Genomic DNA, 16,199 nt, shown 5'->3' with positions numbered 1-16,199 from the left:
GATAGGCCCTGTGATGAATTAACGTTAACAATCACAGAGGAGCAAATGGGCAAGCCATGACAGATGTTTCTGAAACCAGGTAAGAATATGCCAAGTAAAAGAGGTTTCACAAAGTTGACATTGGAGAAATGATAGAGGAAGATTGATAGCTCCTCTATCTTGAATGTTGTTGATTTTCTACCATGCTCTACAATTTATAGAGCAGATGTAACTGCATCATGAAGGCGTTGGGTGGCCTAAATTCAAAGAGTGACTTTTCACAAGTCTGAAAAATGTTGTACAGTAAATCAGTATGTAGGGTGTCAGGATCGCCATTCGTCATCGGTGTTGGTTCTGATTTGTTCTGAACATTTTCCTGCCTCTAGTTTCCCTTCCCCCTGATTCTCAGTCTGAAGAAGGGGTTCGACTTGAAAAGTCATTATTCCTTTTCTCCAGATGCTGCCTGACCCGCTGTGTTACTCCTGCATGTTGTGCCTATCTTTTGTGTCTATTGACCCATCTGTCAATACTGACAAAAACAATTACATTTACGCAGCATCATTTTACTTCACCCTGCTGCATCCTTTTTTTAAAACCAATTTTCAATTTGCGATATTTTAAACTTTAGCCTATTCCTTTTCAATCCTTTGCACTTTGTATGTTACTAATTTTGGTTATAGTTTGATAAGATTTTATTATAGGGCTCCCTTTTAAAGTTTGATTACTTCTTTCAGTTAATACTGTTAGCCTGAGCGAAAGAATACAAACAAAATTACCACATTTAAACATTGCCCATTATTTCAATTATGCCAACCATTGGTTTAAATTATTGAGCACTTTTAGGTATTGTCATTTCCGTCTGTTTTTGTAAAATATTGAACATTTATGTCTTAGCTTTATAGACAGGAAATTCAAATTACTTGTGCAACCGCATTAGATAATTAAGCAGTAAATATGACTGGCTGACTAGAATTTACTAACAAAGGCACAACAACATATTTGCAGCAGCATTGCAAGATAACTAATTTAAAATAGTTCATTTTGGTTTTGATCAAGGTGAGAAAACAGTTAATTTTATTAAGCTGTTCATCTGAAACAAGCTCCGCTAATCTATAATTGCTCCATCTGGTGTCACATAAATCGTATGTTGGTACAGCCTGGAAAGCTACCCCTACATTGAAAAATAAGTGGTACTGTACTTCCTGTTTTCATAAACGGTCATGTGCACATTTTAGTGAAGCTTGATTCCTCTGGAGCTTTCTCTCCCTCCCTCTCTCGTTTTTCAGGAGCAGTGAATTACAGTACACGCAGAAGCATTTGAAACCTGAGGCCTCAATCTGGTTTAGCCAGAATATCTAAATACTGAAGATTGGTTATTTTAAAAAGAAACCAGAGGTACTCGGCTCTGAACATTTTCTAATTTTTCCAGAAACCAAGCAGAAGATTGAGCTGCTGATGTCAGTTAACTCTGGGAAGTCGTCCTCTTCAGAAAGGTACAGCAAACATCCATTGCACCCAGAATTGATGGTAAAGGCAGATAGTGGGAAACCTGAAGGAAGGAGGGAGGGAGGGAAGGAGAAAGGAGCTGCCAACGTTGAAACGTCAGCTAAGAAAGCTTCACTGTATTGGTTAATGTACATTTTTCAAAATCTATTTTTATTCCAGAGGCTTGTTGCTTTTGTTGAGGTAATTCAAAGCTTATTCATTTGTGTATTTAGCTGAAAAAGTGCACAACTTAAACTAAATAGCAAAAATGAATGTGCTGTATATTCTGCTAATTTAATGTATTTTTTCCCATTCCTGTTGTAACGTGCACAAAACCTGAGTACAGAGCATCCCACTTACTATAATGCTTTTTAGATCTGAACTGATTGTGAAAAGGAGTGTCTGTGCCTCGAAAATGAAATCACAAACCCACAGATTAGTCAGTGAGGCAGATGTGCTGCCCTGCTTCATGGATCTGTTCTGTATGAACATGTTTATCTAATGCAGTAATGTTTCATACCTGCAGGTGAAGTTAATTGACTTGCAATGTTTATAAAACCATGCATTATTACAACCAAGCCAAAATTGATATTAATTGAAAGAACTAAGGTTAGAAAAGTCAATGTAATTTTACTCAGTCAAAGGCTTTTAGATTGTTGAATTTACCATCTTGCATTAGTAATTGGCTGCTTCTTTAAGGGACTAAGGTTATTGAGAGAAATAATATTGTACGGTACGCATCTACTTCTCAATTGACCATGATCACTAGTTACACTTTTTTGATGGAGCTACGTTAAAGGTATTTGAATGTATTAAAGTCCATATTATTAAAGTGGACAACTTTGCAGGGTTTTTTGGAAAGAAAGCCCAGAGGCTGAATATCAGACAGCCAGTCAACTGTGACAAAACTTTGGCATCCTTTGCTTTTTAGGAGCACTGCTACAAAATGGTGTATTGAAATGTGATTAATTGTCTAATAACAGAATATGTTCTTACTGAAAAATGCCACTTTGACTTTGTGATTAGCAAGATTATGCACACTAAAGGTGGCTGCTTTTACAAACTTACTACGTTTACATTGAAAAGAAAAACAATCTTCAGAGGTTTACAGCCAATTAACTTACTATTTCTGGCCTACGGTAGCTTGAATTGGATTGCCTGTGTCATAAATTGCTGTGCATTTTCTTGATTTGCTGTCTGGTTTCTTTGAAAGTTGTTATATTAAATTAATAGGGCTACTTATCTGTCTTTTCATCTTGAGCTATAATGTACACATTTTCAAAAGGACAAAAGTACACGATATATGTATATATTTTATTGAAAGTAATTTAGCTGTAAACCTCGGTAATTGTTTTTCTTGTTTGAAAGTATTTTTCCATTAGTGTTGCTTACAATGAGTTTATAATGGAGTCTGCAGAAGGGTCTTGACCTGAAACGCCACATACTCCTTTTCTCCATAGATGCTGCCTCACCCGCTGAGTTTCTCCAGCATTTTTTGTCTACTATGAGTTTATAATGCTGCATTGCAATAAGGATGATACAATTAGTAGCGATGTTACAAAACTTACCTTCAGCAGCGCTGCAGTTCTGCCACTGGCCGTGTGCACGACTTTGGCGCCTTTGAGGGGAGGGGCGGGATTAAAATCCAGTTTTCTACCGCCTGTCCGAGGCTGATTTCCTCAGGCTGCTAGCTGATGCAGAAAAATCGTTCCGACTTCCATTCTTGATTTTATTTTTTTTAAATTTTTAAATTGCGAGCCAATTTCATAATTATATTTAAATAAAAGGCGACTTCTAATGCCGTCAACGCCTACAACGTGACAGATCTCAAGTACGGGACAAAACACGGTGTAAGTCGTCTATTTTACATATAAACTTGCTTCTTGGGATGACTTTAATCAATCCTCTTTAAGCGAAAATGTAATTTGGGCCCCCGAAAGGTCTGAATGACAAATAAAGGATTCAATTCAAATTCGGATTCAATACGAGCCGGCAGTGTTTTTCCTGCCGATAGGGGGTTCAAATTCACTGCAAATGCTGCGTTCCAATTGATCACGTTCCAGAAGCAAGATGATTAAAATGCCCATTTTTTTGGAGATAAGCCGTCTAAATTGTCTATATTTTGTCTTATTCTCTCTCTCTCCGTGATCATTATTTTTAAAGTAAATATTCACAACAGTTTGAGTCACATGTATTGTGCAAAAAACAATAATTTGATTATATTTTGGGTGGATGTTTCTAGATTAATTTATGGGAATTAAACATTAAATTCCTTCCATCTGGGATATAAATTCATGATAGTGAAATTTAAAAATCATGTTATATTGTGAATTCTTGTGTGAATGGGATTAGTTTGTTATTTGGATACTTAGGCTATTTAAAAAATTATCCTTTTCTTAAGAAATGGAATCTACAGGACATTGTTAATGGGAGAGTAGTGGGCAGAAAGGCATGTCATGTGTGATTTGAAGAGCAAAAATTTGTAGTTTACAATGCCAAAATTGAAAAGTTGAGGAAAAACAAGGTGTACAGAGTTGCTTATTGGTTACAATCTGAGGAGTATGATGATGCTACTGATTATGATATGCCAATGTACCAGCTAGCAACTGATCTTCCCCATAAAGACTTGGTCTATTGCTAGAAATTGTAATTTATTTACCAATCTGTTATGGATTTACAGCATATAATACAATAATATTAAAGTTCTGATCTTGAGACTATCACATTTTTGAATTTTCAAGGCAGTCTAGATGTTTATTACTATTTCCGTCACAATGGTCAATTTTGTAATTAACTACAATTAGGTAATTAACTAATTATATGCTTTAATTTCAGGTCATCCAAGTAAGATGTTTTATATTTGTTTCAGAATGCTTCAATCTATAATAACTGAAAATTTAATTCAGTTCTCTTGATTTTTAAGAAAGTTATGGGCATTTGACTGTCCTCGATCATAGCTTTTGTGTTAAGTCATTGGAAAAGCAATAGGGAACAAGATGCTAATTTCAGAGTATGAAAATGGCCATAACGTTTTTAATTCTGAAGATATGAAAGTGAATTAGGTGTCAAATTAAACTTCTTTTTATGCTATATCTGATGGGATAAATTGCAGACTTGGATTTTTTAAATCTCAAAATGTTGTAACTTTGCTACGATTAGCTGCAGAAAATAAGTAGGAATGTTATTGTAAGTGCATGCCTTATAGGAGAGCCTAATGTTGCATAGATATGCCCACATCTACATCAGCCATTAAGATCCAAAGACATAAGACATAACTGCAGGTGCTGGAATTTGGAAGTGAAGTGCTGGAGGGACTCGGCAGGTCACCCAACATCTGTGTGGGAATGGACAGACAAAGTTTTGTTCAGCGACGTTCAGACTGAAGAAGGGTACCGACCTAAAAAGTCAACTGTCCTTACCCCCCACAGATGCTGCCTGATACATTGAGTTCCCCGAGCACTCTATTTTTTGTTCAATCCTCGAGGTCCATAAGGTAACTTCCATTATTTGGTATAAAAACATACCATGATTATTTTGTTCTGTAATCATTTTGTGGCAAAATCTTTCCACCCCTCTCCCCCATTTCAGGTGACTAATTAATTGTACTAGAGTAGCAATTTCAGTATTGACATTTAAGTGCCATCGTAATGCTATGTTAAAATGGATACTAATCTGTAAAGCTCATGCATATTTCCAACAAACTCTGTTTTAATTCCCAATGTTGTGCCTTTCCCCAGGAGCAGTCAAGATACAAGATACAAGATACAAGATAGATTTATTCATCACATGTGCCAGATGGCACAGTGAAATGAAATTCCCATACAGCCATACAATTTTAAAAAAAGGGACACAACACACTATAGGGTTTGACATAAAACATCCCCACACAGCAGAATCAGAGTTTCCCACTGTGTGGGAAGGCACCAAAGTCAGTCTCTTCCTCCATTGTTCCCCTTGGTCAGGGCCTCCCCGTGCCCTCCGCAGTTGCCGCTACGGGCGGCCCGATGTTCAGGACCGCTCGCCGGGGTGTTGTAAGTCCGACGTCGGGGCTGCATGGACGTCCTCAGCGGCGTGGACACAGAGTCGGCCCCCTCCTACCGGAGTCGGCGGCTTCCAAAGTCCGTAGGCCGCGCCGGGTCATCCTGCTGTATTGTTTGCAATGTTCTTCAAAATACTTAACAATCTCTCTCATCTTCATTTAACTTCATAAGTGGCTTCTGACAGTCAGGGCTCAGATATGAAAGTGGTCTCTGTTCATTATTTCACCAATGCTTCCGTCACATGGGGAAGCAATGCAAATTGAAATGTAATTTTCCCAACATCGGCCATGATCATGTTCAAATAGCTTTTATAACAATAATGCATATTTATTTTGGTAAGGTGGGTGAAGCCCATTAGTTGCTTGTTGTAGTATTGTCAAGAATGGAATGTATATTTTAAACAGTTAAAGTATGCTGAATGACTGAAGGACTGCATGCTTATAAATTAGTTTGTTTGCATTGTTAACAGTTAAATCTTGGTAATTGACTGGCAGAAAATAATGTAGGCCATTTAATGGAAGGAATATAACATAAATTGGAATAGTTCAATTGTTGTGAATGCATCAGTCACTTTACATTTTGCGTGGAGTTCTGGTCATAAAATAAATAAATGCTATGTTTGAATTAATTTAGAGAGGATATGTGGGTGTCAGTTATGTAGAATGTACCTAGGAGAATAATTGAAAGAAGTTAAAAGTGTCCATCAGAAAGATGAGACTGAATTGAGATTTTTAAGATCTTAAGAAAATTTAATAAGGTTGAAATTTAAAAAATGAAAATATTGCAAGCTGGTCAGACAGCATCCATGGAAAGAGAAACAGTTAATATTTTGGATTGGAGATCCATTCTCAGAATTGGAAAAGAAAAAACAAGTTTGATTTAAATTGCAGACAATGCAACGGAGGGGTGGATAGGACAAGGGGAATTTATCAGATGGAGCAAGGGCAGGTATAGGTTGAATCATTTGGTCGACGGGTTAATCAAAGTAGTTAGAGAAACCTTGTTTTATCAGCAAGTTGAATACCTATCATGTATGTATGCCATGTTGAGCAACAATTACTTAAACTATCTGGAACTTGCACATCCCTATAAACATACCATGTGAAGAGCCGACATATAGCAAGAAGTCAACTGACAGACTATGTTTAGATTCAAAGATGCTAGTATTCAGAATGAACCATAACTTATTGGTGTATGCAAGAACCAAATAGTTACAGACAATTTGTGGGACCATATTTATTTGGTGATGAATTTAACAAGAAGCAAATTGTTCTATGTTAGATTTGGAGAACCTATAAAATTGTGAGTTGTAAGACTATTATTGCCGCAAAAATACAGAATGCCTTAGACAAATGAAGGGACTTACAAGTATGAACTTAAATTTTGATTTAAGTGGACCGATAATCACATCAGAAGATCCATTGGTGACAACTGTAAAGGGAGGTGTTTATAGATTGCGAGATGCTACTACGTCCTTTAAGCTGCTGGGAAAGAAAACCCATTGGGGTTTTGCATTTTGAGTTTTGGAGTGCTTTAGGCTGTGCTTGGCGCAAAACATCAGTTGATTGTGTTTTGAGTACGATTTGCACAATGAGGTGAGTTTTGGAAGCAGTTTACCACATGTGATCCCTACTATATATGCACATTCAGCACAAGCAACCCAGAATGAATTGCTGCCCCAATGAATGTTGGCACTAACCTGAATAACTAAAATTACATTTTAATCATGTGAGAATTTGGTATGTTTATACATGTTTTGGAAGTTGACTTGCTGTTTTGCAGAACTAAGGATGCCTGGAAACAGTGTTCTTCAGTCTAATGACAGCAGTCTGGGATATGACGTTTCAGTCAGATCAATACAATTCAGATGAATTTGCTCAGTTTAACATTATTTTAAAACTGATCTGTTGGACATCATTTCTATATTACTGGATTAGCGAGTTGGCAATCTCTTATAGAAAGCAGTAATTAAATGACTTTAAGGTGTGCCATTTATCCTAAGTTGTCTATAAATAGCAAAATAAGATTCTTTGAAACTTAATAATTTTCACTTCAACTGACCTATTTTTAAAGCTGTTAATGTAGATTTGAAAGTAATTTGTTACTATTTTAATAATCGCAGAGATATTTTGGCACTAAGATTAATAGTTGGAAATAGGAGGATTACCTTGGATACTCATGAACAGCTCATGTATTTGCACGTATATATCACCTCTTGTCTTATCTTGGCAAGTACAAATATATCCACCAAACAACAAATGAGATGAATGAACATTTAATAAGGTACTGCCTTCTGTGAAAATCATTGCTCCAACTGTATACATTTTTTAATTAATTCATGGTTCAACAGCATTTTTCTGAAATAACGTTATTATTTGTCCTGTCGTGAAAGCCTACTATTTTATATTTTTGAAAGCAAACAAATGCAATTGCTTGAAATCTGATTTTTTTAAAAGCTAAATATATAAACTCAGCAGGTCAAGCAGTCTCTGCGGGGAGACTTATTTGTTTGATAATAATTTTTTGTTGATAGTAGTTGTAATCAGAATTTTGAGAAAACACATTCCATTTTCATCTATTCCTACCTTTGAAATGTTTACTTGTCATTTAATCCATAGATGTTGCTTTATCTGCTAGATATTTATAGCATTTTCTGTTATTTCAGATTTCTGGATTTCTCTCCAGAACCATTAAGACTTCTTCCCAAAGACTACTTTAGAAGTTGATACTTGGGACTGCAGCACACTGATCTTGGACTTTTCTATTTGAGTATATTTTGGCTAATGGGGATGAATTTATAGCCTATTTCTTTAGAACTGAATGAAGGACTGAAAGGATTTGTGAAAGCTAGTCTATAGGAAGTTGTCATGCATATCAAAAGAATAAAATAAACATTGTATATTTGTTTGATTCTTTGACATTGCATTGTTCATTTAGGGCTTTCCCAATATAGCAAAACATTTTGATAGGCTGCTTTAAGATATATTTAATTGTTAACATATTTGACCTTTTAAAAAAAAAAATTTCAATTGATAGAGACTCGTCATCAGGTTCTCTGAATGCTTTCTTATTGTAATGTAACGTGAAGCCATCTTCATTTGGAAAATAAATTAGGAATATTAGTTTGTTTAACAGCATTTTATTTGTAAATATATCATTTAATAAATTTATAATTTCAGTCAATAAATAGTTTCTTGGACCATTGCAATCTTCCTTTGTAGTGTAATTAGAATATTGAAACTTAATCTTATTACAGAAAACAAGATAAAACAATTACTAATCTGCCATTTCAAGGTCTTTGTGCAAGTTAATCATCTAACATTCGGTAACTCTTCAAGAACTCCATTAGAACAAGATAAGATAATTTCCCCAAAATTTGATGAAAACCAGGTTGATCATCAACTAGTTTTGGCTATTTTTGTTATCAGTTGACATTGGAAATGGTGTTGTTTGTGACCAAGTGTCACATTAAAAAAATCTAAAACACATTTTATGATATATGTGCCCTTTGCACTTTTCGCATTAATTGCACCAGTTAATATTTGGATAATTGAAATTCTTCACTATTTCTGAATTGATTTTTTACTTGACAAAGTTATCTGTAAATTTTCCCTTCTATCCACCTTGGACTGTTTGGAAATTGATGCTGCGTTTGATCGCAGTTGTTGACCTCATTTGTTTAACTATTAATATTAGGCACCTTTCTTTTTCCCCCTCCATATTGTTTGTAAACATTGTACACTATATTTTAGTTTAAAAAAAATTGTAGTTTTGCATGTCCTTCTCCATCTTGGTGATTCATCTACTCAGTTTAGTGTAGAGATGCATTGTGGAAGGAAACCGGAGCATCCAGAGAAAACCCACGCAGTCTCATGGAGAACATACAAACTCCATATAGATAACACCCGTAATCGGAATTGAACCCGGTCTCTGATGCAATAAGGCAGCAACTTTACTACTGCACCACTGTACAACTCCGCCTTACTCATTATACTGTTGTGCCTTAAGTTATGTTCTATAAAGCACAACCAGTTTTCTTTTTCTATTTCCCAATCTTTTAAATATAGGCAACATTTGTGCTTTTTTTTGTGTCACTGGAAACCAACCAAAATCTTGTTGGGTGGTTAACAATCAAGCCAGCAGATACTGGAAAATCGAAGGTAGACAAAAGTGCTGGAGAAACTCAGCGGGTGCAGCAGCATCTATGGAGCGAAGGAAATAGGCAACATTTCGGGCCGAAATCGGGTCTGACGAAGGGTTTCGGCCCGAAACGTTGCCTATTTTCTTCGCTCCATAGATGCTGCTGCACCCGCTGAGTTTCTCCAGCACTTTTGTCTACCTTCATGCATATTATTCCTTCCTGCATTTTATCTGTAGCATAGATTGGTTGCTTCCATGTTTCCAAAGTTGTTTGGCCTGTCTGCCTGTCTGCCTGTCTCTCACTTTATGGCTAATTATGAGTCATCTTCACCTTGCTGCTTGATCTCCAATACTCTTTGCTGGTGCCTTTTCATAGGCCAACTGAGTAATACTTTGACATCTCTGTGCTTATCATTAGTTTATGATATGAAACTCAACTCATTGAATTGCAAATTGATTCTAATTTTTGCTTTCATGTTCATCTTGTCATGATGATCCTCCATTGCATTAAATATCTTAACTTGATCCAATTGAGAGTGAACATAACCCAAACCTATTAAGTGGTTATGCACGGTTGTATTTTACAATATATTGGCCGTTTTATTATGGTCCAAGTTTGTGTTCGGCTTTCCTGCTACTATGATTTCACTCATGTAGAAGTATAGACACAAGAAGTTGGAAATAATGTTCAGTATATGGTCTGAGAACATCAGAACTTTAAGCAAGCTAAGACTTGAAGTTACATTTTAATTGCAGCCGATGTAAGATAATAATTAGTTGAATTTAGGAGGGCATTATTTTTGCACTGATTTAATTTACCTTTTTTAATAAGGAAAGGACACTTTTTAAAGGTATTTTAAAATAAAAATGACAAGCTTTATCTTGTTAAATGCTTTGGTTAAACAAATTATGATGTCATGAAGCATTGCCAATACAGGTGACAACTTGTAAAAACTGGGTTGTACCTTTGCAAATATAAAGGATATCTTAAACTATATTTCCATTACTCATTTCATGCTAAATTTGTGGTATGAATTATTACATACATTTTAGACTAGGTTTAATCGTTTTATTTGATTTTTTTTTCTATTTAGTCATTGAAATGCTGGCCTAGTGGTGCAGTATACAAGAACTGTAGAAATTTACCTGTATTACTTTTAGCTAAGCATTCCTGATTTTTGTCTATTTGTAAAGGGAAATGCCAAATTTGGGTGTGGTCCTATTCCTGAGTTACGAGTCAATGTACAAGCACCCGTGCACATCAGATAATAAAGGGTGAGATGTTTTAAAATACAGATACTGAATCCCTGGATTGAATAAAATAATTTTACCATATGAAATGTATTTTCAATTCCGCCTTTATCCTTCATTATAAATGCTCATCGTTAGCAATAGCTTTTGTTTATCTGTATTTATTAAAGTGGACCAAATAATGTGCTTTACTTTAGAAGAACATCCCTAGCTGCAGCAGTATAACTCTTTTCCTTTTCTATTTTCCAGTGGCATCCTTTCCTCAGTATCCGCCACTCTATCCTTCACTGCACATTGCATCTTCAGTTGTTTCATGTAAATGTTTCCATTCAACCAATCTCACGCCCTTGAAACCTTGATCGTTTTTCATCGCATCCGTAACATTTTTGCACTTGTCTTTGCAGTATTCAGAGATGGTTCAATGGTGCTCTGAAATATACATATGCACAGTGATATTTTTTTGCACATTTACCGCAGCCTGCAGCCTCCAGTTCACAATCACAACTCGTATTCCCAACTGCTATTTCACAGTGTTTAGCTATTTCCATTGTCTCAAGCCAAGTTTATGCCATCTCCGAGCAACTGGCTTGATTGTTAACCACCCAACAAGATTTTGGTTGGTTTCCAGTGACACAAAAAAAAGTACAAATGGTGCCTATATTTAAAAGCAGAAATAGGTTTGATTTACAATATCATAGAGTATCAGTTTAAAATCAATAATAGTAAAATTATATGAGTAGTTTGATTATCAGACAAAATTCTTTGTGATTTTGTACATTTGTACAGATTGCCGTAAGTCCAACAAAGGCTGCCATCCATTGGGATTTTATGAAAATAACATTTTGGGACAAAATTCTTTGTGATTTTCTACATTTGTACAGATTGCCGTAAGTCCAACAAAGGCTGCCATCCATTGGGATTTTATGAAAATAACATTTTAAACTTTAGCATGTGCTTGCAGTTTATGCTTTAAATATAAATATATGTACGTGTGCACGCACACGTACACGCACACGCACATGCGCATACACACATACGCATACGCATACACACACGTTTCAAATTGGCAATGGACAGGAGGTGGTGATTCGGACTATTTAATGGAGTTAGTGGATTCGCAAAAGATATCCTTAAAACCAATATACCTATACATGCAAATTAGTATGTTTCTTACACAAGAGTCTATTTACATGTATTTTACCATGTAATATGTACGGTACATAATATATATGTTAATTGTACACAATTGTAGGTGAATTAGTTTGGAATAACTGTAAAAGCATTTTGAATAATAGTCCTTTAGAAGTTGAGTACTGTGCTGCGGTCAGTTAACGTGAGCCTGAAAGGACAATTTTTCAGTTAAGGATTAAAATTTACTTTGTTTCATTGTTTGATGTGGGAATGGATTGGATTTTATTGAAGTGTGTAAGAAAGAACTGCAGATGCTGGTTTAAATCGAGGGTAGACACAAAATGCTGGGGTAACTCAGCGGGACAGGCAGAATCTCTGGAGAGAAGGAATGGGTGACGTTTCGGGTCGAGACCCTTGTAAGTATTTTAATGCCTTGCAGTTATTAACATACCATTGTTAACAGACATGGATTTGTGAGCCCTAGACATGTATATAATAGTGGGTTGGTGCGATATCACATACCTTTTTGTGCATAATAATGTGACTGAATACCTTGCAGCAGTCTTTCATTGGTGATCATTTTCCAATGTTTACTCTACTCAGGATCAGTTCCTGTGGACTGGGGGGTAGCCAATGTAACTCAAATTTTTAAGAAGGGAGCGAGAGAGAAAATGGAATTATAGATCAGTTAGTCTTACATCGGTAGTGGGGAAGATGCTGGAGTCGATTATTAAAGATGTTATAGCAGCGCATTTGGAAAGCAGTGACAGGATCGGTCAAAGTCGGCATGGATTTATGAAGGGGAAATCATGCCTGAAATGTTTTGAGGATGTAACCAGTAGAATGGATAAGGCAGAGCCAGTGGATGTGGTGTATCTGGACTTTCAAAAAGTCTTTAACAATGTCCCACACAAGAGATTTGTGTGCAAAATTAGAGCACATGGTATTGGGGGTAGGGTATTGACATGGATAGAGAACTGGCTGGCAGACAGGAAGCAAAGTGTAGGAATTAATGGGTCCTTTTCAGAATGGCAGGCAGTGACTAGTGGGGTACCGCAAGGCTTGGTGCTGGGACCCCAGTTATTTACAATATATATTAACGATTTAGACAAGGGAATTAAATGTGACATCTCCAAGTTTGCAGATGACACAAAGCTGGGTGGCAGTGTGAGCTGCGATGAGGATGCTATGAGGCTGCAGGGTAACTTGGATAGTTGGGCAGATGCAGGAAAATGTGGATAAATGTGAGGTTTATCCACTTTGGTGGCAAGAACAGGAAGGCAGATTATTATCTGAATGGTGTCAGATTAGTTAAAGGGGAGATTCAACGAGACCTGGGTGTACTTGTACATCAGTCACTGAAAGTAAGCATGCAGGTACAGCAGGCAGTGAAGAAAGCTAATGGCATGTTGGCCTACATTGCGAGAGGATTTGAGTTTAGGAGCAAGGAGGTCGTACTGCAGTTGTACAGGGCCATGGTGAGACCGCTCCTGGAGTATTGTGTGCTATTTTGGTCTCCTAATTTGAGGAAGAATATTTTTATTATTGAGGGAGTGCAGCGTAGGTTCACCAGGTTAATTCCCAGGATGGCGAGACTGACATATGATGAAAGAATGGGTCGGGTGGGCATGTATTCACTGGAATTTAGGATGAGAGGGGATCTTGTAGAAACATATAAAATTCTTAAAGGATTGGACAGTCCAGATGCAGGAACATTTTCCCAATGTTGGGGGAGTCCAGAACCAGGGGTCACGGTTTAAGAATAAGGGGTAGGCCATTTAGATCTGAGATGAGGAAAATCTTTTTCACCCAGAGAGTTGTGAATCTGTGGAATTCTCTGCCACAGAAGGCAGTGGAGGTCAATTCACTGGATGTTTTCAAGAGAGAGTTAGATCTAGCTCTTGGGGTTAAAGGAATCAAGGGATATGGGGAAACAGCAGGAACGCGGGACTGATTTTGGATGATCAGCCATGATCATATTGAATGGCAGCGCTGGTTCGAAGTGCCTACTGCTGCACCTATTTTTCTATGTTTCTATCCTCATTCTGGCAAAGGCTGCTTATATGGATGGGTAAATGGTAGATGGGGAAAAATTCAAGAATATTTTCAAATTACTTGTACTTTACTTAAATAATTTCCAGTATTACTGACTTACTTTTAAGCCCCCTGTTAATTTAAGTCTTCGTGCCAATTGTGATTAATCAACAGCTATTTTGGTTGAATTATCTTATGGCTTTTTAAAGAACATGTATGATTGGAGTGCTTTTTAGCAGTAGAACCAATCTGCAGAAAAAGGAAATTTGAATTAAAATAAAAGACCTTTCTTTTCGCTTTGAAGGTAACAGTAAATACAGTTATTGGAAATAAACTAGGTGGTAATACATTCACTTAAATGTGTCAATCTGCAATTTGCTGTCCACGATGTAATGCTCTTACGTTTTGTGTAAATTATATCTCACAGTGGCTTCAAGAAGATGATTCACGGTGGCGCAGCAGGCAGCCACGGTGGCGCAGCGGTAGAGTTGCTGCCTTATAGTGAATGCAGCGCCGGAGACCCGGTTTCGATCCCGATTACGAGTGCTGTTTGTACGGAGTTTATACGTGACTTGCGTGGGTTTTCTGCAAGATCTTCGGTTTCCTCCCACATTCCAAAGACGTACAGGATTGTAGGTTAATTGGCTTGGTAAATGTATAAATTGTCCCCAGTGGGTGTAGGATAGTGTTAATGTGCGGGGATCGCTGGTCGACGCGGACCTGGTGAGCCGAAGGGCCTGTTTCCGTGCTGTACCTCTAAACTAAACTAAAAAGAGAGATAATTTTTTTTGTCCCCTGTATCTTTTTTTATTGAACCAATTTTTCTAACCAAGCATTTTTGGTTTAAGCCCTGCGCTGGCCTTTAATGATGCCTCACGTCACAGCCCTGATTATGCAGAGTTCGGGTGTCTTCAGGAGGCCACTTGATTATTTGATGTCTTGCTGAAAACAGCACACTTTACCACTTTACCACTGCTTGGATTGATGGTTTATTGAGGTTGATTTGAGTATTGACAGGGCAGATTAAATACAGTGATGGGAAGTGTCGCACAGTTGTATGTTACTGGGCCAGTAGTCCCAGATAAGATCCAGTTATGTTCAAATTGTGCATTCAAGTTATGTTCTAATTATATTCGGTTTCCTCGTTGATTTGTAATAAAATAAAGTTTCAGAAATGGAAAATGGAAAACGGAAAATTATTCCAGATCTCTCCTTAGGTAGACAAAAAATGCTGGAGAAACTTAGCAGGTGAGGCAGCATCTATGGAGAGAAGGAATAGACGTCGTTTCGGGTCGAGACCCTTCTTCAGGTCACTTGTGTCTTTTAGGGTGCCTGTTTTTTTAAATCTGGTCTGACCTAAATATGATGTAAAAGAAGTTAATTCTTAATGATCTTTTGTAATAATCCTCTTAAATGGGCTATGCCAAAAAAGATCTGACTGGATTTGGATATGACAAATTCAAGCACAGTCAGCCCTGAGGCTTGAATCAGAACTGTGTCTGGGTATCTATGGCTAGACGTGGAGAATTATCCTAAAGACTTGTCAAACAAAACTGCAATGTAGTCATAGACATTGAATCATACCAATGCCCGTGGTTTGGCCATTCTATCTTGGTGAGATCATCCCATTCAGGGTAATGAGAAATGGCTGATCTTCTGTCTTACTGTATTTTCCTGCAGTCTGCCCATATCCCTTGACTCTTAATATACAGAAATCTATTGATTTTTATTTCATACTAACACTACCAAGAGAAGTGCCTCCCTGAATTCAGCCTGATGACATTTTAAAGAATGTTACTATTTTCAATGAGAACTCCCTTTCTTCTAATCTCAAGGGAATGCAGGTTCAGTTGATCCAATCTGTACTTGTACCTGGAACCAGTCCATAGAACCGTTGCATTACTTTGGTAAGTACATCCTTGGGTAAGCAGGATTAAACTGTACTCATAGCGGCATCTGAAAAGCATTCTTAAAAGTTATAAAATTAGAAAGGGAGACCTAATTGCATTACATCTCTAAAATTCTGTTCAGACACTTTATTCTTGCCATTTTCATAAAATGGATAAAAGGGAAAAACGCTCTTGAGTTCCTGCAATGATGTCCAAGGTCTAATATGATTGACCTGAAAACCTCAACTAG

General features: G+C 36.9%; 1 protein-coding gene across 6 annotated transcripts in view; it reads left to right on the top strand.

Annotated features, from left to right (window-relative positions):
• The window catches only part of srpk2 (SRSF protein kinase 2), a 144,871-nt gene that overhangs the window by 46,910 nt on the left and 81,762 nt on the right, over positions 1-16,199 (top strand). The window contains exon 3 of one of the 6 annotated variants that reach the window (XM_033039902.1): positions 1,409-1,472. The exons of 4 other annotated variants lie outside the window; for them this stretch is intronic. In XM_033039902.1, the coding sequence (XP_032895793.1) occupies positions 1,435-1,472 (38 nt within the window). In that variant the 5' untranslated portion in view covers positions 1,409-1,434. Of the gene's footprint in view, positions 1-1,203; positions 1,473-16,199 lie in introns of those variants that run through there. One more of the 6 variants, XM_033039903.1, reaches the window with a different exon arrangement.

The sequence above is a fragment of the Amblyraja radiata genome, chromosome 21 (assembly GCF_010909765.2).
Source record: "Amblyraja radiata isolate CabotCenter1 chromosome 21, sAmbRad1.1.pri, whole genome shotgun sequence".
NCBI lineage: Eukaryota > Metazoa > Chordata > Chondrichthyes > Rajiformes > Rajidae > Amblyraja > Amblyraja radiata.
Note: the sequence above shows the minus strand (reverse complement) of the source record. Positions and strands in the feature narration are given on the sequence as shown.